General features: G+C 40.5%; 1 protein-coding gene across 2 annotated transcripts in view; it reads right to left on the bottom strand.

Moving 5' to 3' along the window:
* Window positions 1-17432: 17432 nt before the first annotated feature.
* LOC140070807 (inactive hydroxysteroid dehydrogenase-like protein 1) overlaps window positions 17433-25601 on the bottom strand; it is a 37661-nt gene continuing 29492 nt past the window's right edge. The window contains exons 5-6 of one of the 2 annotated variants that reach the window (XM_072117727.1): window positions 25170-25274; window positions 17433-22524 (exon numbers count right to left, since the gene is read on the bottom strand). In XM_072117727.1, coding sequence (XP_071973828.1) covers window positions 25212-25274 — 63 coding nt within the window. In that variant the 3' untranslated portion in view covers window positions 17433-22524; window positions 25170-25211. The remainder of the gene's footprint in view (window positions 22525-25169; window positions 25275-25601) is intronic. The other variant, XM_072117726.1, reaches the window with a different exon arrangement.

The raw sequence follows: 25601 nt of genomic DNA, 5'->3' as shown, positions 1-25601 counted from the left end.
GCTCCCATGCATCAAATTATTGATCTGCATATAGATAAATGGTCCATCTGCATGTTTCTAAAGCCTCCCCTGCTGGCCCGGGCATCTCCTTTTCCAGCATCCCTCCTGATGCCCATTCACTGACGATGATACTGGCTGAAAGTCTCAACGTTACCCGGACTTGCTGCAGGCGTCACTTGCCTCAGCATGCCCTCGGGGCATAGAACATAGCTGGAGCAGGTCCCGTGACAGCGACACTTCTGGCAGTGCCAGTTAATAGGAGTGACGCTGGCACCGGATTTACCCCACAAAACTACTAGTGATGGGTTGTTCTAGGTCCACTGTGGATGAGGGGAATCCGCTCTAGAAGAAAACCAACAACTTACTTCTTAGCCCTTTCCTGAATCTAGTAGCACCACCTCTTATTTTGGGCCACACCCCTTTTAACCCTTTAATTGGGAGTTAAAAGTGGAGTGATGATGGGTAATCAAGCAAGAGTAAATTGGGAGTAAAAGTGAAGGAACCAGAAGTGGAGAGGTGTATTACCTGTATTACTCGGTCTTTGTCAAGCATAGACATAGACAAACTATGCTTAGTCTCCGGACCGCTCTGCTCCATTAATCTCTATGGAGCTGACGGAAATTGCCGAGCACTGCGCCTGGCGATCTCCGTCAGCTCCATAAAGATTAATGGAGCAAAACGGTCCGACGGACCCCTCGTTCTTGCGATCTGTGGATAGGGCCTAACTTTAGTTCATGGGAAAACCCCTTTAACTAATTGGCCATTTTGCACCTTCTTGACACAGCCCTTTTTTTTTAAAATCTGACGTATGTCATTATAAGTGATTATTTTTTTGTGACACATTGTACTTCATATTTATGCTTGTTTGGTATTTATTTATGAAATAAAAGAAAATTATGTTTTCCAAATTCAACATTTCCTACTTTTTGGAAAGTTAGTTGTCAAGTTATTTTGATGATATGACTAACATTTTCCATATATAAAAAAGTATAGAATCCAGTCGAACTGATTGTTTTTTCCAAAGTGAATGATAATTTATCCAGCAAACAAATATAATTGTGACGTTTCGGTCAATCTCTTACCTTCATTAGACACTGCAATGCAAAACGAATTTTGATACATAAATTTGTGGGGGAAGGGGAAATACATATGATACATATAATATACATATTTACAAGTAGATGTGACGATCAGGAGGATTATATAAATAGTTGCATAATTTGGATGTCTATGGAGTATAGGATAATCAGAGAAACAATGTATACAAGGTGTACATTAGGTATACAATCGGTATTTGGTGCATAATAAGATAACAGTGGATATTCTTCATGTAAGGTAGTTGTCTCATGGTGGCTGTATTATAGGCTACCAGCATGAAGAGGTAATGGAACAAGCAGAATGGATATATCATAACATCAGCTGTAAGATGTAGTAGTCCTGTGGAGAAGATCATAAGGCAAGGCTTACCAGTTTGCAAAGATAAAGAGGGTCATGGCTGCTGTGCAGGCAAATAGCGCAGAGGAAATCGGTGGTCATCCGCTCTATCAAATGAAAGAGCTAGTGCTGGTGTGCGCTGGGGGAGTTTAAATGCAAGAAGAAGGCGGCCGCGTCTATGCGCATGACTTCCGGTCATCGAGGTGAAACGCATACTAGAGTTGGAGCATGCGCTGAGGGAAGAAGTACTATGCATAGAGGGATCGCTGGATGATGATAGAAAGTAACAGAAATAATGGGTCGATATGGCTGATGGGGGAAGTGACTTGATAAATACCCAGGGTCATGGAAAGGCATAGAAAATCATGATGATGGAGTATGGGTAGAGTGGTGCAGGACATAATGAAAAGGGGTACAGTGAAATATAAAGAAGAAACATTTTTTAGAAAAAAAATAGGGTTAGTTATTAGAGAGAAATGAAAGTGTCAATATGTTTTAACATATTTAAACATATTTGTTATACAATACCATAAGTTGTAGTATTGTTTCAGCATCTCTGTAAGAGAAAGAATGGTTCTATGTTAGTAAGTATTCAACAGAAACTGTGAATGTTATAATCTCTGTTTAATCCTTGAGGTGATAGCGTCTGTAATGTGTGGATCCAATAGGATTCACATTTTTTCAAGGTTTTTACTCGGTCCCTGTTGCGTCTCGAGATACCTATGTGTTCTATAACTTGGAATTTAACCCCTTACAGACATGAACATGTGTACATAGGTGAGGGCATTTAAAACATAACTTTTAATATTACGGTTAAAAGAAAGAAACACCAGAGTGAACCATCACATAAAATTATAAACCAAAGAAAAGGCTGACCAAGGTCAATTGGTTGGTTTCTCTGAGAGGTACAGCAACCATCCAAGTTTGATGCAAACACAAACAGCATAAAGTATATGAACTCTGATAGCCTAATAGTACGTATTGCCAACCTGTAAAGGAAAAAGTGGATCCTTAAAGGAAACCTACCACTTAGAATGGCAGGGGTAAGCTGTAAGTACCGAGCACCAGCTCAGGGTGAGCTGGTGCCGGTACTTACTTTCGTTAGTGTTATAAACCGCGGTATCGCGGTTTTAACACTTTTTAAACTTTAGAGCAGAAGACGCTTCGGCGCTGCGTGCGCACGATCGTGCGCGCAACATCTCCGCTATTTGCTATGGAGGTGCGCGCACGACCGTGCGCACGCAGCGCCGAAGCATCTTCTGCTCTAAAGTTTAAAAAGTGTTAAAACCGCGATACCGTGGTTTATAACACTAACGAAAGTAAGTACCGGCACCAGCTCACCCTGAGCTGGTGCTCGGTACTTACAGCTTACCCCTACCATTCTAAATGGTAGGTTTCCTTTAAGCAAACACATACAGCATCAAAACTATAGACTCTGGATGGGGGAATGTATCAAAAATACTTAGGGTAAAATAGAAAAATTGGTCAGATCTCACCCATCCCGAGGTAGGACAAGAAAAGGGTTGTAGATGATGGGTCTCAGGCACATCGTGGTCAGGAAAAGATGGATGCGCTGCCCCTAGTAGGCCCTCTACTCCACTCGCCCTAGTTTCCCAGATATAGCTCCCGTCCTTACAAGGACAGTCCCAGGTGTTCCCTAATTATAGAATTGCCCTAGTAAGCTCTATGGGTGCTATATTCAAAAAGCGTTCCCGACGCGTTTCCAGTGCCACAAACAGTGGAACTTTCCTCAGGGGAATAATGCCAGTTTTTAGTCCTGCTGCAGGGAAACCGACAGTGGTCAGCAACATGGATTAGCAATGGCCTAGTCCATTCCTGTAGCAATCATATAGTCCAGAATCAAAGTATTTAAAGGCTTTTGGTGGTTGGGTCAACACCCATCCGGTCCACAAACCTTACTCTAATTGGTCAAAATAGCCCTATCATGTGTGGCCCAATCATGACCTGCCAGTGGTGTACGTGGCCACACCCTATTAGGTGTGATCTGGTTACTGTGATGGTAGAGCTGGGCGGTGCATAACTGTCCCGGGGCAATTGTTTACTTACCCACTTTCATCGCCATAATCCCCCTCAGCGTCTCCTCGTGACGGTTGGCGCGGACCTTAACGTGATCGCGACACGTCACTTCCGGTGTCGCGACACGTCACTTCCAGTACCCCGGAGTGCATCATAGTGTATCGTCGTCAAGGAGATGTGAGGGTAAGTTGGGGGCGTGGCGAGGCTAAGCCTGTCAATCCGGCAGCCTCGCTTCACGCCTCCTTTAGTAATTCACATGGGGTCTAATGTTAACACTGGATGTTAAGGGCGAAGCCCTATCCACTAATCAATCACCAGATCCCTGGAATCTTTGGTTACCTAACTGGCCCCTACAGTTTGGAATATACATCGGGGGGCGCCCAAACACCAAAAAAATGCCTAACGAGGCATGTGTCAAAATTGTGTTAGAGCTAGCCGTTACGGATTCACAACCTGAGGGGACATTACACAATGGCCAGTGGGGTAACAGAAAGTAAAAATGACACTCATAATGAAAAAATGGTTATTTTGACTGATTTGGAAGCGCGGCATGTTCAAACAGTGGCCACAAAAACACAGTTGTAATAGTTATACAGTCCCTCTAGATACGAGGATAGTCACAGATCTCAGAAATATCACATTGCATATAGCACAAGAGTTTAGATAAATGGTGCAAATGACACATTTTCATGTAGGACTTTAGGGGATACCGTATCACACCAGAAGATCCACTTAGCCTCTCTCTGAAGGATGAGGCGATACCAATCCCCACCTCTTGGGTTTGGTCTTACCACATCGATGCCCATAAATCTAATACTTTGAACATCACCCGCATGATGTAAGTTTATATGGCGTGCCACTGGGGTATCGCGATTATGAGCGATATCCCCCAGATGTGCGCCAATGCGTCATCTCAGCTCCTGCCTAGTCTTCCCTATATACTCCAGACCACAGTCACATACTGCCCTGTAGATAACGCCGCATGTGCGACAGTTTATAAACGAGCGTATTGAGTATGTTTTCCCTGTCACGTTCAATGTGAAGCTCTTATACTTTTGTATCACAGGGCATGCAATGCAGCCACTGCACCTATAGCTACCACTTGTATTAGATGTTAGCCATGTTTCTTGCAGTGGTGCTGTGTAGTGGCTCTTGACCAGGTGATCTCTCAGTGATCGACCCCTCCTGTAAGTCACTTGTGGGGTTGGGCCTATCACATCTTGTAAATCCGGGTCCATACCCAAAATGGACCAGTGTTGTTCCAATATTCGTCTAATGAACCCAGCATCACCACTATATGTGGATATCATCCTGATGGGTTCTTTAGTGTTAGAATCTTTGCCTGCTGAGTTCAGTAGGGAGGTGCGGTCGCTCTGTAACGCCGTGTTGTAGGCAGCCCTGAGGATCCCATCTGGAAATCCTTTTTCTAAAAATCTCCTACTAAGGTCTGCTGCCTGTTTCTTAAATTCTGATTCAGAGGAGCAGTTACGCCTAAGTCTCAAATATTGGCCCTTAGGAATGCCACGTCTCAGTGGGAGGGGGTGGTTGCTCTCCCATCTAAGTAAAGCATTGGTGGCAGTAGGCTTCCTGTAGACCGTAGTATCAATCTTCCCCTTGGCATCCTTACTGATCAGGACATCTACAAATGGTAATCTATTTTCGTGTATCTCGAAAGTAAAATGTAGCCCGATGATATTGTTATTAAGTGATTTTACAAAGTCCTCAAAATCCTTTTTGGGTCTACTCCAGATAACCAGCATGTCATCTATGTACCTAAGCCATAGTTCTATGCCTCTGGTACTCTCCTCGCCGTCCCCAAAAACCATTGTCTCCTCCCACCAGCCCAGGAGCAAGTTGGCATAGGTGGGGGCACATGCCCACCCCATGGCCGTGCCCCTGAGCTGGTGGTAGATCTTAGAATCAAAGAGGAAGTAGTTGTGGGTCAGCGAGAAGTCCAAGAGGCACAGAATCAGATCATTATGTGGCTGATACTGGGTACCCCGTGTCTTGAGGAAATGAGAGGTCGCTTGAATACCGAAGTTGTGGGGAATGGAAGAATACAAGGCCTCGACGTCTATACTTGCTAAAAAACAGTTTGTGCCAACATTCATATCCTCCAATCTTTTCAACAAATCTAGGGTATCCCTCGTATATGAGGGTAAGGGCACGACAAAGTCACGTAAGATACGGTCTAGATATATGCCTACATTCTGTATAAGACTATCGATACCAGAGACAATAGGTCTCTGGATCATCACTGAGGATCATCACTCCCCGTGACATCATCGGAGAGCGGTGATCCGTCACCATGACAGTCTCGGGTCTTCCGTGGCCCGAGGTTGCTTCATGTTAACCCATTCATTACAAAAATTGTAATGAATGAGGAGCAAAATTCCCGTATACTGCCATACTGTAGTATGGCAGTATATGATAGGATTGTACAGACAACCTAGGGAGTCTGAAAAATAGTAAAAATAAAAATTATCATAAAAAAACATAAAAACTCAAATCAACCCCCTTTCCCTATAACTGATATAAATATAAATAAACAGTAAAAATCATAAACACATTGGGTATTGCCGCATCCGAAAATGCCTGATCTATCAAAATATAATAACGTTTTTTCACTGCGTTTAACTCCGTAACGGAAAATAGCGGCCAAAGTCCAAAATGGCACTTTTTTGCCATTTTGAAAAAAATTAAAGATTCTATAAAAAGTGATCAAAAAGTCGTACAGTCCTAAAAATGATAACATTATAAACATCATTGCAAAAAACAACACCTCCCAAAGCTCTGTATACCAAAGTATAAAAAGTTATAAGCGCCATAAGATGGCAAAATCCTCCCAAAAAAATTTGTACAGGAGGTTTTAATTTTTGTAAATGTATGAGAACATTATAAAACCTATACAAATTTGGTAGCCCCGTAATTGTACCGACCCAAAGAATAAAGTAGACATGTATTAACTAGCTTACCAGGGCATTCCTTGAATTCAGGAATTTTGGGATGCCCTTTTTGGAGGATTGGCCAATGTTTATATAAGATTTTTGTGTATTTTAAAAGAAAAAGAGTGATATGCGTGGACAAACGGTATACGTTTCATGGGAGTCTTGATTACTACCTACGCATTTCAGGCACATCCGTGCCCTCAGTCATGGTATGAACTCCTAAATGCAAGTAAAACCTTTAAAATAAGCGACTACCAATCCCGATCCTGGGGGGCGTGTGTTTACCTACGTTGTGAAGACGTCACAAGGGGAGTGATTCTCCAGAGCGTCATAGCAACGGGACACACGCCTCCCCGGTAAACCTGGTTTTATCTTAATCTTAAGATTAAAAACTTTCAAAAAATGTTTGATATGTTGTAGGGCAGGTAATTTTAAGCCCTTTTGCAATTGGATTAGTTCTGCAGACTTCCCTAGATGTCAGTAATCTCTCATATGGCTGTTGCTAGGGACATTCCATCTTCAGAAAGGAGCAGAGACAACAGAGCAGGAGACACGCCCCCAGTTCTCTCCCTGCAGTCAGCTGATCACCTCATGGCTCACTGCTCCAGCAATCATGTGCAGGGAGAAGCCCTAATTAATGTAGTGACCAAACACCAACATTATTATCTCTCCCTCAGCTTCCCCTACACTTGTGTTTAAAAAAATAATAATCCACACAGACAGGAACTGCAGCTCGATCACAATCCCCCCATCACCTCACAAAAGGAAGTGGCAGGAGACACTCTCCAAGTCTGCAAGCTGTCCCCTAATGTGCTGTGCTGGAGTTTTACTTAGATAGGTAGATAGATATAAGATGGATAGAATATACAGAAATAGATAGGAGATAGAAACATATTAGTTAGATAGATAGATAGATAGATAGATATGAGTAGATAATAGATACACAGATAGATAGATAGATAGATAGATAGATAGATAGATAGATATGATATGATATAGATATGAGTAGATGATAGATAGATAGATAGATAGATAGATAGATAGATAGATAGATAGATAGATATCTAGCTATGGTCCAAACAAAACAAGAAAAAGGTGGGATGCGTACACAAGGCTAGGCAATAACCACATGAAAGCCATATAGATTCTGGTGTTATAGGGCCTAAAATAAAATACTACATATGGTATAAAATGAATATTTTATTGATATGCATTAAAAACAATTAAAAAACAGCAAACAACCCATCACAAAGATGGGAGCAACCAGACACCTCCAATACAGGCTGGCTGGTATACTCACCCCCCCCCCCCCCCGGCAGTCCAAAAAAATGCATAGGTAACATTAAGTACAAAAATAAAGCCATGTAACTTTACCAAGTGTTGTCAAATCGGGGAGGAGGGGGGGGGGGCACTGCCCCACGCGTATCGTCACCGCGCTGTGGCTTCGTCAGGGGTAAATGGCATATCAATCAGTGGGGTTAAGTACCATTTGGCTATGTCGGAGATTCCCTACCATTGGTGTGCGAAATATCGCGAGATCCCGGGCACCGCGTCACTGCTGAGCACGCGCAGTGCCCCACTCCTCCTGCCTCCTTGTGTGGGCACTGCGTATGCACGGGGAGACGCCGGCGCCTCCAGATCTCCATGGAGATGCACTTGATTACAATCGGGTAAATTGTTATATCTCTAATATGGTTGCGCATTATACTGGATCCTAGTTAGATCTCCACAGTGTTGTAGTTTTAAAGTATTTCAATGTCCTTGGAGCAATTTTGGCATCAGTTGGTTTGTAATTGACTATACGTAGAAGACATGTTCTTTTTTTTTTCTCTCTCTTTCTTTTTCCGTCTAGTGGTTGGCGACATCAGGCTCCACCCCCTGCACTATGCATCAAGTGGTTTCCATATATCAAACATCGGAGGGTTCTCTGAAGGGGGAGACGGCAATAAGGTAAGTACATATACATTATGCGCAGATCTGCGGGCCTTGTAAGTAAAGCTGGGGAAGTAGATGCCAGATTGTGGTGCATGGGGTGAATAGTGAAGAAAAATGTGCTGAGTTGTGTCCTGGAAACAAATTAACTGCCAGTGAAAATATATGTCTATCACACATACATCACTAGATTTAGCTATCACTTTCTCACTTCACCGAGTGCCCTGTCACACTACTCAGGCAGTGCCCCCCCCCCCCCCCCCCCCCCACAATTTGACAACACTTGGTAAAGTTACATGGCTTTATTTTTGTACTTAATGTTACCTATACATTTTTGACTTATTACCTGTGGGGGGTGAGCATACCAGCCAGCCTGTATTGGAGGTGTCTGGTTGCTCCCATCTTTGTTATGGGTGTTTGCTGTTTTTTAATTGTTTTTAATGCATATCAATAAAATATTCATTTTATACCATATATAGTATTTTATTTTAGGCCCTATAACACCAGAATCTATATGGGTTTCATGTGGTTATTCACTCTGCTTTACTGGTGTGGGGGCCGCATAAATGAGGGCAGATACGCAACTGACACAGTTGCAATCGTATGTACAAGGCTAGGCAAAAATACAACAAGAATTTTATTAATTAGATAACAATGCTAACAAAATCAAAACAGGACAACAATGAATATAAAAACACTTAAAAAGTACACCTGAGGGGTGTACATAGCTGCCAAGGGCCAAATTGCCCTAAAACCCCTACTACAGACTGCCAAAAGGTAGCCATGTAGAGCTAAAGTGCCAAGATGGTGCATAAAGGTGCAAATGACCAATATAACAAGGCTCAAAAGTATTGATACAAAAAGTCCTCCAGCTCACCTGGATCATGCGGCAACTTAGTCCGCTAGCACGGATCCACCGCGCTGCTGGGCAATGTAGTCCACAAAAAAGAAATTTCCGGATCCAGCTAGGTGCAGATTAAAATCGCCTTTATTCGATTTTCAGGGCATCCATCAGATAAAATACAGGTGGCATGGTATAATCGTCAACGCGTTTCTAGCACATACAAATGCTCTTAATCATGATTAAGAGCATTTGTATGTGCTAGAAACGCGTTGACGATTATACCATGCCACCTGTATTTTATCTGATGGATGCCCTGAAAATCGAATAAAGGCGATTTTAATCTGCACCTAGCTGGATCCGGAAATTTCTTTTTTGTGGTCAAAAGTATTGATCCCTACATGCCCAGTGTATAAAATACCAAATTGTCGCAAGATAAGACAGTTGAACGAGGCAGGCAGGTGTAGGCACAGACAGAGGGGGGTAGGCAGACCCCACATGTATGGTCACCTGCTAGGTGACTTCCTCAGGGGTAAGTGTGAGTATTAACAAGTACCCACCAGACGACATTGAAACCATGCCAGTACACACTGTCCAGTACTTCTGTGGTTGTGACATGTGTTTGAATATGTGTAAGTACATTGTACAATATTAATTTCTTGAATTGGTCTATGTCACAATAGTATTACCTGTCATATATAGTGTTAAATTGGCCTGGATATTGTTAGGCCAACATGGGCGTTGTATATACATATATTAGTGTACCCTTCCAGTTTTCCCACACTGTCCGTATTTGCATTTGTTTTTAGATGTCTTTTTTTATGTTTTTTTTTAGTATTGATATATTTTTTGTGATATAATGTCAATTGATTGTTATAGATTCTGACTTATTTATCGATTGAGGTCTATGTGTGTGCTCTTCTATGGAAGCTTGATAGGGGTTAATTCAATGTTTTGGGGCTTTCCTACTTTTTTGAGCAGAGATAGTTGATTAGATAGTGATTTATTCCTGCAGTTGAAGATTATTCGGATTTCACAGGCACTGCTCTGCCTATCAACTACATATTTAAAGCGCCAATGTAAAAGATTTTTTAGGTAGTGCGGACTTGGCAGATGGCAGGTACGCGCCCCTGGGTCCTATGCTTGGATGGCATCTCAGGATCTACCAGTGCCCCGGAGCTGTGCAATCTTCTCTGGAAGCCGAGTCCTGCCTCCCAGCACATTTTTTAATTAAAAAAATTAAATAAAGTGAAATTCCCCTAAACGCCAACATCCCCTGAACATACCTGATAAAGTAGAAAAAGCACAAAATTATGAAAAAAAACGCATATTTGGTATCGCCACATGGTTAAAACCCGCTTGGTGAACGCCGTAAAAACAGAACCCAAAAATGTACTTTTTTCATTAAATCTCTTCACAAAAATGTTCTAATAAGTGATCAAAAAATTTATGTAAGCCAAAATGGTACCACTGAAAAGGACAACTCAACACGTAAAAAATAAAACCTAAACCATCTGTCAACCAAAAAATGTAAAAGTTAGGTCTCCGAAAAGATGGCGATATGAAAATAAATGAGATTTTCTCTATTAGTTTTTCTTCAGTTAAATTGTAAAATCATAGTGATCTATAGAATAAAGTTAATATATTTTTTTAAATGTATGGTTTACGGCCCCCAAAATATACAAAAAGAAAGGAGACCAAAATTGACTATTTTCTTTTCCTCCATACATTCTAGAGTTAATAAAATCTCATCAATAAGCTAATGACCTTCTAAAATGAAGTATTTGTAAAGTGCATCTAAAGTCGCAAATAATAAGCCTTTATCTCTCCAAATTGCCAAAAAAATAAAGATTGTATAGCCGTTATAAAATGTCAATGAATAATCTGCTCTGAATGGCGCAGCTTCCCTTCGATGCCCTGGCGTGTGCCCATACAGCAGGTTACCACCACATATGGAGTATTGTTATACACGGGAGGGATTGGGTATCAAACTTTGTGGAGCATTTTGGTATTTTATCCACTGAGAATTTGTACATTTTATGAAAAACACATTCATTTAGCCAAAAAAATGTTAATTTCGAAATTGCATCCGATATTGTTTTAACCCCTTGTGGGGAATTGCTCTGGTAGTTGACTGGTAGCAGTGCAGGAAGCAGTGACACACGCAGGTTTAAAGTCCAATTTAAGTGTTTATTCACACTTGCAAAACAGAACACAACTTCAGCCTTGGCTTAGGCACATGCAAAAACATTACAAAAGTAATTCCTGCCCGGCTAGGCGCTGTCTAATACATTTGACGGACCCTAGCTATCCGGGTACCAGGCTGCCTGGCACACGCTCTTGGCAAGCAGCAAGACAGGAGACCCTTAGTTACCTTTGCTGTTAGAATGCAATCTCGCTTTCAGCTCTCCAGGTAGGCTCTCCTACTGCTTCTGGCCTGCAGACTAAATCAGGCCCTAACGAGGCCTGTTACCCGCACCTGTGGGCAATTCACAAACCCAGGACCGAAGCCCGGGTGGAGTAGGAGTCCCACTACCAGCCTACCCCTACTCCATAATAAGCAGGCCCAGTACGGACATTACAATGTGTCTGTGTTAGCTAGGCCAACACAGACAAAACAGACTATTCCTGCTTATCATGTCTGCATTAACCCTTGGGTTACTGCAGACAAACCCAGGGCTTTTACCACACACCCTTCATCTGCCTGTAGGACAGATAGCGGTTTTCCCAAATGACACCTCTCACTTTCTTACACCCTGTAAAACAATTAAAGGGTTAACAAACTTCATGAAAGTTGTTTTACGTACGTTGAGGGGTGTAGTTTCTATAATGGGGTAATTTATGGGGTTTTACTTTTATTTAGGCCTCTCAAAGTGACTTGAAACCTGAGCAGGTCCCTCAATAGCAGGATTTCACGTTTTTTCTGGTGAAAAATTGCACCTGACGTTCAAAGCCCCACAACATCTTACAAAAATGAGACTATGTATAAAAACCCACAGAGACATATAGTAGAATAGGTGAATGTTAGTTATTACGTTTTTGCTGTTATGACTATGTGTGGAAAAAGTAGAACATCTTGAATTTCAAAAATTGAGAATTTTTCAAGATTTTCAACAAATATCTGATTTTCTCATAAATAAATGCAAAACATAACACCAGAATTTTTTAACTAACATGAAGTACAATGTGTCACGAGAAAACAACTTCAAAATCACTAGGATATGTTAAAGCGTTCCAAAGTTATAACCACTTATAGTGACACAGGGCAGATTTGAAATAATGGGCCGTGTCAGGAAGGTGAAAAGTGGCTTCGGCGTTCCTAGAGCCAAACAATACTGTAATCACAGTCCAGCCAATTTCCAAAACACACTTTTTTATTCAGCAAATCACCAGTGAGAATACATTAAGGTCTACACGTTTCAAGCGGATTGCCCGCTCTTAATCATGACTGATACAGTGATCTATTCTCACTGGTGATTTGCTGAATAAAGAAGTGTGTTTTGGAAATTGGCTGGACCGTGATTGCAACATTGTTTGGATCCCAAGTTACCTCAACAGCAAGGTGGTCCATGCCTATCCCATTACAATTGACAACACTATGGGAAGGTGAGATCACTCCTTTTATGCATTGTGTATAGGCTGTTCCTAGAGCACATTAAAGATATAGTCAACCCTGAAGGGAAAACCCTGTCAGGTTTTTCCAAGCACTTTGTGATGTAACATAAAGCAGATGTCAGTATGCTTACTGGTTTTGCTATGGAAAAGGTTCTTCGGTCTTGCAGAAGAGATATAAACCATATACTCAAAGACAGAGAAGCATATTGGCTTCTTACTTTGGACACTCGGCAAAGGAATGAACTTTAAAAATTAATTTTTATACCACTATTATAGAATTTTGGCAGCACTAACAAATTGAAAATGTTTTATATGGGGGCCTGGTATTGGTAATATCTAATTAGATATTCTGCATGCAGCAGACTTTTTCTCCTCAAAATTTCTCCTTCTCCTTGTACTCTTGGATATGCAAGAGGATGCATTATATCCCTGGTACATCGTGGATTAATACGGTAATAATAAAATATATATATATATATATATATATATATATATATATATATATATATATATATATATATATATAGTCCTAAATTCTTTTCAGTCTAGAAGCCTTTATTAATCAAATATAAAGTTTTGTATATGCCGTAACCAAACATAGAAGTGCACGTCATAAGATAAAATTGTATATGTTGGTCCATGAATTATTTAGATAGTAATGTTGTGATTATTGATTATTTCCATAAATATGCAGGCTCATGCTTGTTTTTATTTCTCTTGGACCTGCTCTCTGATGGCCACCGGGACCTAAGCCGATTTCTCAGTAAACATTAAAGGGGTGTTCTCGTCTGGGCATTCACATCCAGATTAATTAATCTGCCATATATAAACATTTCTTCAATTAGATGTTATTAAAAAAATGTTCCTGTGTGAAGATAATTTCTCATAAGTGTAGTAATATGGTTCCTTAGAAACAAGACTGTGTCCCTTGATACGACCACGTCTGCTGGAGGGATTGAACAAATAAACAAAAAGTTTTTGTACATGAAATGTCCAGGAGTTACTGCGTGTTCCGCAGCTGTCCTGTAGTAATGATTGCTGAAGCCAGGTGGTCAGGCAGTACTGAATAGCACATGTCTGGCCACTGCTCCTGGAGTGTGACGTGGTCGTAACCGAGGAAGCTATCTCGTTTCTAAGGGACAACATAGCTACATTAATGAGAAATTTTCTTCACACAGGAACATCTTTTTTAAAAACAACCAATTGAAGAAATGTTTATAAATGGCAGATTAATGAAACTGGATGTGAATGCCCAGATGAGAATACCCCTTTAATTATATATTTTCATTTGTATTATTTTCCTTCTCTTACTTGGCACCCAGCAGCTATCCGATGGAGATCCACTAAGATGCATTTAGGCTATGGATATACGCTTAAACTGGTCTAATATTCCTGGAAGGTTGTCGCAGACAGGATGTTTCTCTTTCTATCATTATTCAATAGAAAGCTTTCTATGTAGTATGTTATGGTTAGCAGCCAATTGGTGGAGCTGTTGCGACCACGGAAATAGTATCATACAGCCATTCCTAGAGAGCTATCTACATTTATTGGAAGCAGAAATCATCCATTATAGACATTTAATGATCAAATGCGTAATTTACCATAGCAGCTTTTTTTTACAACTACATATTGAATATTTTGTTGTTTGTCTGGTTTGTCTGGTTTTATGAATGTAATATGTTATTTACTTAATACTTATCTAGTGGGTTTGGTTGTTTCCCGATTATATCCCAGAAATGGGATTTTTTTTTTCTTCCTGAACTTGTCTCAAATAGGGGATACAAACACACTCACATGATTCATGATTAAGAGCTTGTATCTTTTTTCCTCCAGGGGATGGAATTGGTTTTTTTGAACGCTGAAAAATGACGCTGACTGGTCCCGTTTAAAAAGTGGTTTATTTCGTTCAAAATATATTAAAATGTAATATATATTTACAGAAAGAATAAAATATAGAATAAAATTATATATAGAACAATGCGTTTCACACTTTGGCTAAGCGCTTCCTCTAGTACATGAACATTTAGTCTCAATACCACAATTATATGGTAATCAGAGTCTCGTTACCGGAAATGACCGGAAGTTCACCACAGTCTCCCGGTCTTCCTTCTCTTGCAGAGTGTGTAAATGTAAAACAATATGTAACAATATATAAATATAAATAAATAATGCATCATGAAAATAAATGTTTTCTAACACATGTTATAATACGGTCATGGGGTTTTTTTGTGCTTTGTAACACAATCCCTTTTGGTCCTGTGTGTCTGTGATATTTCTGGACTACATCTGCCTGGAAGGGTCAAACTATGAAAGATCTTGGTTTCTATAGTAACTCTGGGGAGACGTTACAGACATCGTGATGAGTCTGGTGATGTTTGGACCAGAAGTACGGAAGCCTGGAGGGATCAAAAAAGTAATCTTTACGAACTTGTATGTGGCGATGAAGGTCTTCCCTCGGAGGAGAAGTTCCTTATTATCTACGAGAGGTAAGATGGATCTTTTCTCACAGGCTTGTCTCATTTATTTCATTAAGGCCGTTCGGTGTTAATGTGTTCAGTTTCTATATCCAATAGACTTCCCTGCGGCATAGTGTCGGGAATCCATTGGATATAGTAGCGGGTATATGATCTGTCGGTTTGATTGAGATAGGACATTTTATTTTAGGATGGTGGAGCGAACAATGTTTGCAAACACTATGCATTATAAATTTTTTCTTTATGTTCTTTCTCTGTTTGTCTAGACGATTACGTGGTGTCTGTACGTCCTATGTATTGCAGGTGGCATATTTCGCACTTGATAAAATAGATGACATATTTTGTGTTATACGTCATCCTTTTTTTATATGGAACATTTCGTTTGTGTTATTAGATTTAAATGTTGTTCCAACTTTTATATTTTTACAGTACAAGCATCTGCCTTTGTGACATCTTGTAACATAAATATTTTTATGATCTATATTGCTTGTTTTGTGTTGTCTGAGCGCGCTTGGAGCTGAGATGTTTTCTGATTGTGATAGCTCTTCTATAGGTGATGGTTTGGAAGGTAATCCTTAAGTTGCATATCTTTTCTAAGAATAGACCAATGTTTCTGCATTATTTTTCTTATTGCATGATGTTGTATGCTATATCTAGTAATAAAGTTGGTTTCCTGTCGAGTGTTTTTCTTTCCGTTTTTAATTTTTTCAATTTCTTTTTCTTTTGGATGAACACATTCGATTTGGCTTAGCGTTTTTGCTTTCTTGTATGCTCTTTTTAGTACATCTTCAGGGTAGCCCTTTTCTTAGAATTTTTCTCTTAGGGTGTTTGTTTGTTAGTGGTAAACATCAATGCATGTACAATTTTTACATATGCTTTTATACTGTGAAAAAGGTATATTTCTCATCCATTTTTTATGGTGTGAGCTTGTGTAGTTCAGATAATTATTTGAATCAACCTTTTTGAAATGTGTTTTTGTGTTGAAGAACTCTCCTTCGTGGTAAAGGATATTCACCTACATAATGCAAAAAACCCACCAGGCAGGCCAATAATATTAGGGATTGGATCTATGACAAGCAACATATCCCATTATCTCGACCTCTTGTTCCAAAAATATGTTGTTCAGCTCCCTAGCTATTTAAAAGATTTGGATCAATTGATCAGAGAATGGAGTGGGGAGGTTTCTCTATATATTTCTAATATTTATATGAGTCCATAATCCTTTTATCCATAGGAGGGGGGGGGGGGATACCTGCCTGGTCTGAGTGAATGGTACGTTTCAACAAAGGAGCTAATCTTGTTGCCAAGACTTTCCAGAATAGTTTTAGGTCCTGGTTTAACAATGAGATTGGTCGATAGCTAGAACACTGAGTCGAGTCTTTCCCTGGTTTAGCTATGAAAGTAATTGTGGCGTATAGGGCTTCCCTTGGGAGAGATGAACCAGCGGCTACAGAATTAAAGGCCTTTGTCCAGTGGGGCTCAAGCAATTTTGCAAACGTCTTGTAATACGGTAACGAAAAGCCATCTGGGCCAGGGGCCTTACCAGTCTGCATTTCCTGCAAAGCGTTCTGAAATTCAAGCCCCGATATGGGGGTCTCAAGGGCCTTCGCCTCCTTGTCTGTCAAGGCCGGCAGTCCAGATGTTGGTTGCAGTATATTGTACAGGGCCTGGTAGTAGTCTCTGAAGGCAGCTGCAATATCTTGACTAAGATGGAGAGGTGTTCCTGCCGGGGAGAAGATTTTAGGTACATAGGTATGGGAGCGTTGTTCCCTCAAGGCCCTGGCCAGGGTTCTGCCACATTTATTACTGTATTCGTAGAAGTGTCTTCTACATTTAGCCAAGACGCCTTTAGCTTTCTCCAGTAGGAGGGTTTGCAAAGATTCCCTAGCTGAGAGCAGAGCAGACCTGTTGTCAGACGTTGGAGATCTCTCATGAGAGCGATCCAGCAATTGAATAGGATCCAATAAAGCACTAACAGCTTGGACCCTCCCCCCTTTACGTCGGCTACCATGAGTAATTAAAATGCTACAGACATTAAATTGAAAGTCAGCAGGGTTTGGGAGAGATATGGAGATAGAGATCAATGCATGGTCTGAAAAGGTAATGTTGTCAATGGTGGCCTCACGGAGCAGTCCTAAGTCTCTGTGTCGGAGAAACAACTAGTCTAGTCAGAGGGGTGTAGCAGTCTCCATGTATCTATTAACTGGTGTTCACGTAAAAGTCTTTTTATTTTGCGCAGGCTAGCATGTGTGAGTGCCGAAGAACCCACTGAAGCGTCCACTTGGGGGTTAATAGCTACATTAAGATCGCCACCAGTTACTATGCCCTCTGCAAATTCATCTACCATTTCAGGGAACGAGCTTATAGCCTGAGCTTGCCCCGCATTCGGAAGATACAGTATAAACAGGCAAAGGTGTATAAACTGTCTCCTATCTTGCCTTTTACCATAATTATGCGGCCATCATCATCATTGCAAGAGTCCATGAAAGCCCACTGAAGCATATTTGAATAGACATGCCTCTGGACCTTGCGTCATCCGTATAACTATGATAAGTGTGTGGAAACCATCTGTTCTTAAAATTGTAGGGCCTTGTTTCAGTAAGGTGAGTCTCCTGAATAAAGGCTACTTGAATCTTTCTACGTTTAAGTAGATTGAATAAAATAGATGGCTTTTCGGGGCTGTGAAGTCCTTTTACGTTAGTCAACGTGTCTCCAGTTCTGCCTGGACGGGCCATCTCTGCTAACGGGGAAGCAGAGGAAAGGGTTAAGGAGCGGGGGGCTTTGGGTGTAAGGGGGGAGAAGAAGAAGAGGGATGGAAGGTAGGGAGCAAGTGCGATAAGTAGAGTAAAAGAAAAGACAATGAAAGAAAGACACTAATGCAAGGGAGACAAACCCTTATATCCCAAGTGAGTACACAAGGAAACACCTAAAATTGGTGTAGGTGGGAAGGGTAGAAAAGCGTGGGCAGAGCTTACAAACTAACAGCCAGTAAACTAACGTCTCCAGCAGAGGCTCCTAAGCGGCCTTTCCAAGGAAAGAAACAAATTTGTTACATTTATGAAATGACAGTAAAACAATAAAGGATATAGTGTAACGAGTAACCTTAACAGGACTATGGTCATAGCCTCAATGATGTAGAAGAGGAGAATTCAAGAGTAGTCTCGATCAAGAACGGGAATGTTTTTTGCTCAATGACTCAACTGGGGAGCAGAACTGTTTCATAACAAATAGAAGTATGACGACAGAATGGGGGAGCAGTTACGCTGACTGTAGATGGACGTCTTTTTCTTAAGGAATCCCTCTTTCTGGGAGGCATAGAGCCAGATTGCATGTTGTCTAGGCCGAGCCAGTTAGGGACTTCAATGGGAGGTATATTCAAAAATCGAAAAAGGTCTGGAAGATCTTCTGGCCTCCACAGAAAGAAGTTGTGGCCTTCATGCCTCACAATTAGATGGAAGGGGTGACCCCAGCGGTAAGTGGCTCCTAGGTCTTTAATGCCTTGAAGTAAGGGTTGCAGCAGATGTCGCATATTTAGAGTGCGGATGGAAACATCCGGGTACCTGAATAGTGTCTTCAGACCATGCCGCTCGAATAATCTCATCTTTATCAGTGAAGTAATGAAGACGGCAAAGTACATCCCTGGGCGCTGAAGAAGCTGTGGATGACATTCTTGACACTCTGTGAATGCGGTCTATAATTAATTCTGCATCTGGGGGATGACGTAGCAGTTTGTTGAAGATGGACGTTGCCCTTTCTGACAGGCCAATCAATGTTATAACACCCACGATCGGTGCTAGCAATAGTCTTTGCTGCAACATGCCTTGGAGCCCATAGCGCACCGTACTATTACGGTGTGCGTCCGGAAAGGGTTAAAATATCCTGGGGATTATTTGGCAAAAATTTCTAAAAGTTATTAATCTTCAAAGTTCAAAATTATCTGCTTTTCAGGCAGATCGTCATAGCACCCAAGTAACTTTATAACTTACATTTCCCAAATGTCTGATTTATATTGGCATGGGTTTTTATGCATCCTATCTCCTTTCTAGGTTGTTAGGAGGTTCAGAATTTTGGGTGCAATTTTTCTCATTTTTATGAAAATCACCAAAACCCTTATTTAGAGGCACCTGCTCAGGTTTAAGTGACTTCCAGAGGCCTCAATAGCAGTAAAACCCCATAAAATGCAAGTCAGGGCAGATCTCCATTGTCACATTTTACAGGCTATAAAATGTTTATTTTTTTTGTAATTTGGACATATGGGGGATTATTTTTTTGTGGATGAGATCCACTTTTCAGGTACATCATTTACAGTGGTTTCAACTGCTAATAATCAGATTTTATGAACTCTTTGTTGGTGGTGGTTATAAAAAAATCATTAATTCTTGTTTATGGTTTCTAGCATTTTTTTTCTGGACGTTTACTGTACCATAAAAATAATGTTTTATCTCTATTCTATGGATCATCCCGATTACGGCGATACCCCATTTATATAGCTTTTTTATGGTGAACTTGTTTTGCAGAAATTTTGTGATAAATTAGCTTGTTTTGCATTGCCATGTAACAATGGGCATATATTTTTTTGTTTACATAGCTGTTTTAGAGCTTATTTTTTGCTGGACAAGCTGTGCTTGGTATCATATCAGGGTAATTGTTACTTTTTATGCGCTTTTTATGAGGTCAGATGTGAAAATTGCATCATTTTTTGGTGTTTTTTTTACCGCGTTCACTGTACGGATTCAGTGCAATTTTATTGTATTATACGGATTGTTACGGACGTTGTGGTACCCAATATGTTGTGTTTTTCTGGGTGATTTCTCACTTTTTTACGTTTTATTTCATTACTGCTTGGGATGGGACTTCAGGGGACGTTTAGTCTTTTTTAATAATTGTTTTAACTATACTTTGATCACTTGTTCATTGTAATATACCTCAATACTAATGTATTGCAGCATATCACATAGTTTGCATAGGCTGACAGCCGCACTGTTAGATCGTGCTGTAAGCACGATCCTAACAGGCTGCTACTATAGGCAGCCCTGGGGTCCTTATTGGAAGGACCATGGCAATGGTTGACACCTCTGTGCCCTGCACGGAGGGTGCCGATAGTTGCGGCGATGCACTATAGACGATGTGGTCACTATGACAGCAGTGTCTACAGGGTTAAACAGACAGGATCACGATAAGTCCCGATCCCGACTGTTACTGCGGAATCCTAGCTACCGCATACTGCCAGGATCCTGGGTGATCACCATGACAGAATTCTACGTCAAGGTGCGGAAAGGGGTTATATGTTCAACTGTTTAACATGTTAATATTCATACCACCAAAATAACTTGATGACTAACATTTTCCATATGTATGCTCTTTGTTGGCATGGATGTTTTTGTGTTCTCTCATTTTTGTATGATGTTAAAAGGCTTAAAACGAAGTGTAATTTTCACCTTCAAATGATGGACCAGTTCACATTTTTACGGGACCAGCTTAGCCCTTAAATTATGCCATTATAGAAACTAAAGCCCTTAACATGCGTAAAACTACTCTTATGAAGCTTGGTAACCCTTTAAATGTTTCACATGCGTTAAAACAAAATAGAGATGGGATTTTGAGATCACTTTACAGATCCTTCGTTTTGCTGCATTTTTATCTTATTGATCAGATTTTAGTAACTCTTTCTAGCTAAAGGAAAAGAAAATCATAGATTCTGTTTTTGATTTTTAGCTATTTTTGTGCAATTTACCGTACTGGCAAAATAATATGTTATATTTGTTCTATGGGTCAATATGATTATAGTGATACCTCATTTATAGCATGCTCAGTCAGTTACAGTCAGGCCTGCCAGGAAGCAGGGGCTGACGTCTCTGAGCATCGGGTAGCCCTAGCATGCACATTGGGCCTCAGGGCTGGCAGGCGAAGGTTTGTTGTTTTGGGTGGTCTAACAAAAGGGGGAAGCCTGAATTCCTCTTGCGTGCTGCGGTAATACTTGACTGACCATGCAAGGTGTTAACACCCATAATTGAAGTTATTTCTGATCGTGGGTTCTACAGAAGAGTGTCACTTGTAATATATAGCTGACACCGGAGCATCTTGGACAGGATCCACCTGTCAGATGGCGCGAGAAGCATGACGTAGTAGTTCCACTGCCTATCCAGTACTATAAAGTCGTGTCTCATGAAGGAGTTAAGAACTCTTTTGTACTATGTGTTTATAAATGCTGATATATTTCATTCCATATAAATAACAAGTATTATGTAAGACTATAAGGCAATAACTTTACCAGCAGTTTTTTTCCCAGGTCATACTAGATCTTTTTAAATTTGTTGCGTAACACATAATAATAAATTTAAGATATGAGGAATTTGTGCAGCATGGATCCACAATGGCAAAGATTATTTTGCAAGTGAAAGGTGTTTTCAAAAGCTTTTTCACATACTTTTACATGGTTGATAAAGCAATCATTTGCTACATGTCTTGTAAAAAAAAAAAAAAAAAAAATGAAGTGTGTATATGTGGTGATAAATTTGTGGACAATTATTTACAGAGGAAGGGCACCTAAATCTAGATGGAGCAAAACATATCCCACAGTGCCTTGTAAACTTCAAATCAATTATGCATTATTTGGTCTGTTTTATCCATTTTACTTCAATATGAACTGAGCTGCATTTACATGGTGTGAAGAAAACAGATAATGATGACATATGCTGTGGATATAGATATATATATTCCAGAAAACCTGATGACTCCTTCAACCCCCTTAATGCCAGGGGGAGGAGTGAACAACGGCTGCAGCCAGTGATTAGCTGGTATTAGTGGTGTTTCAATACATGGACAGTGACATCACCGGCATCCTCCCTCCTGCTGGGCGATTCTGCATCAGAGGCTGGGTGATACTGCACCCGCTTCCCATAGGCTTCTATTGCCTCTGCTGAGCGTATTATGATGTTCATGATGTGAACACACCACAAGGGAAAATATTATATAACCTAGGAGTATGCATAGACTGAAGGACTGTCAGTGATTTTCTATTAATGTGCATTATATATTTGTTGTTTTTCTACATCAACAATTAAAATCTATTTTTGAGGTCTGGAAGTTAGTGAAGAACTTTTAACAAACTGGCACTAGAGAAATAAAACAACAAATGTGCAATACAACATCTTGGTTACGTCATCCCATCTATTAATTAGTGATGATGAAATCTTCCTATTGATCTACATAACCAGCCAGGGATCCACTGAGATGCCAGGAGCTGTAATTAAAAAAAAAACGGTGTTTACTCAAACAAGGCTTATGTCCATGTCCAATACACAAATAGAACATCTTATGGAAGCATTCCAGGAAAATAAAACTAAATATTCCTTCCTACATACCTTACCTGAAGTGTGCATGACAGTGCATTTTTCCTCAGTACTGCTCTGATCAGCCACCAGCCTCACTGTTTGATTTCCTTGCTGTATGTTATTTCACTTATCATTCCTTAGCACTGCATCACTTGAACAGATAAAGACTGCACCATCTCTGGCTGCAGGTAGGATGATTTAAAGGGAACCTGTCACCAAATATTCACATATACAGCTAGAGACAGGTTCGTATAGAGCCCTATTAACTAACTGACACCCTTTTTTAGTTAAAAATTGTTCCATGGTTTCCATGGATTTCTGCTTATTACCATCCTCCATGGAGGCATTATTTCACGTGATCAGATACATACATGGGTTACATATTGGTCACATGACTTTAAGTGCTCAGTGACTTAACAGAGATCTCCATACAGTAGAATATCATAGCCTGTTCATCAGGAACATGGATACAGGGCAATGCAAGTATATTTTAAAATGCACAACTCAATTAGTATGAATGACTCACATCAGGTGAGTTGCATTTAAGTTTACAAATTCATTTTTGCAAAATGGCAGTTAAAGAAAGAAACCATTTAGGGATAAAGGAAATTATTTTTAATCATAGTTTTTAATGAAGTCTTTATTTTGGATGGGTTAATTTGCATGACAGAATCTCATTAAGTGACTATCTTTATGCAGGAGCAGATATTAGAAGCTCTGGGTGAACAGGAAAAGGCGAGTAACTGTGTGCTATTTTTTATTAAAGTAAATCTACCATCAAAATCAACATTCTGACACTGTGTGGTAATTATATTTGTTATCCATTGCTTCCTTACTTCTAAAATAAACTCATAAAATTATGTGCTTCTGTATCCTGTAGCTTCACTGGTCTCCCTCTGCATCTCCTGCTGCTGCTAGATTAAACAGGCAGCCTGTAAAGCCACAGCACATCAGCATCAATAGCATAAAGTTGATTTTTGAAGGAAGGCAGCCATTGATAACATAGATAAGATTACCACACATGATGCCTGGATCTAGGAGTGAGTGTGTCTGGTTTATCATGTTTAATTTTGATGGTAGATTTCCTTTCAAGAGGTTTGTCCATGAAGGAAGGTTCTTAAATTTTAACCCTGATGATGTTTACATGATAAATATCATTCTAACTTCCTTAAAATGATATCAGGGTTTATTTACATTTTTATTTAGCTTCTGAACATTCACTAATATCTGCCACATAGAAAAAGAGAGATAAAACAGATCAGAGATGAAAGATGATGAGATCCATGAGATGGATATAACACACAATGACACCCTGATAACTCACCTATAACACACACTGCCAGCTATACTATATTTGAGCAATAACACACACAAAGTCAGCCTGTAACTTGTAGAGTCCGTGCAAGCTGCTTGCTGGCAGGCAGTGTCTGCGTGTGAGCTCCTCTTGTAATGGAGAAAGAGGGGCAGATATCACACTTCATTGTGCAGACAGAGAAGCTATTCATAATTAGAATCTGCCATGCCAAACCATAATGAGAAGATTTATGGTCGGATCCCGAAGCAACAAAAATTTAGTACAGGCAGTCCCTGGGTTACGTACAAGATAGGTTCCGTAGGTTTTTTGAATTTGCATGCAAGTCGGAACTGTATATTTTATAATTGGAACCAAAAAAAAAAAAAGGCACAGAGATAATTGGATTTTCAAAATCTTTTGCTGTAATGGGAACAAGGATTATCAATAATCAGCTGATCATTACAGCCTGGGAGTAAAGTAAAGCGTCCAGAGGAATTCACCAGAGGTCCGTCTAACTAGGGGTTGTCTGTAAGTTGGGTGTCCTTAAGTAGGGGACCGTCTGTACACCAGGACTGAAAGAGACCTGTGAGGGAGACCTGCTAGGGGTTTTTTATAATATGGATGAATCTGCTACAGAGAGAGGCTATCTGCTGAGGAAGGGGGAGATAATATGTGCAGGAGATGCTGGAGGGGCATACTATAAAAGGGGTAGCTGTTGGGTGTATAAGATTAGGGAGAGCAGCTGGGGGGGTTCAAAAGAAAAGGGAAAGCAGCTGGGGGTTAAAAGAAAAGGCAGTGCGACTGGGGGGGGGGTGAAAAAAATAGGGAGAGTGGCTGGGGGAGGTAAAAAAAAGCGGGAAAGCTGCTGGGGGGGTGAAAAGAAGATGGATGGCTGCTGGGGAGGGTCAAAAAGAGAGGGAGAGCTGCTGTAGAGGATCAAAAGGAGAGGGAGAGCTGCTGGGGAGCATCAAAAGAAGAGGTAGAGGTTCTGGGGGGGGGGTTATAATATGTGAAGAATTTGCTGGGGGGATATGAAGGGAGCTACAAGGAGGGGGCACAATATCAGTGGGGTCAGAATATGGGGCCAAAATGTGTGGCACTGTGGGGGAATTAGTAAGGGGTGGGGCAAAATTTGTTGCTTTGTGCAAAAAATAAAAACTTCCATGGCACATGAAGTGTACCAAATCTTTATCCCTCTTTCACTAATGTAAAAGTTGGAAGGTATGACTATAGGAATATGTGCTCCCCAGGCACCTGTACCTGTTCCCCGAGATAACATAAAGTCATGGCGATTCACAGGGATCAGCATGAGATGACATGCCCCAACTGAAGAGAAGAAGATAAGCATGAGATCACATGCTCCAACTGAAGAGAAGACACAAAAGAATTTTATGATAGAAAAACAACTCAATAATACAAGCTGATTTATATATATTTAAAATCTAGCATCAAAATCAAGCAGGGAAACATATTCACAGTCACTGAGACTGTGGTACTCTTCTTATACATGTTATCCATGGCCTCCTTCCATCTAAAATCCACTTAAAAAAATGGATAGCTTGAAGAGCGTCTGGGGGTGTTACCAGAGCCCCTGCATGCTGCAGATTCACTGTTAGAGTGTGCAAGAACTTTTCCTCAGAGACGGTCTAAAAGCTTGTGAAGTGTCTAGATCTATGCGTAATTATCCCTGGT

Source organism: Engystomops pustulosus, chromosome 7, assembly GCF_040894005.1.
Source record: "Engystomops pustulosus chromosome 7, aEngPut4.maternal, whole genome shotgun sequence".
Taxonomy (NCBI): domain Eukaryota; kingdom Metazoa; phylum Chordata; class Amphibia; order Anura; family Leptodactylidae; genus Engystomops; species Engystomops pustulosus.
The sequence above is the reverse complement of the archived record's forward strand: the minus strand, read 5'-3'. Positions and strand labels throughout refer to the sequence as shown.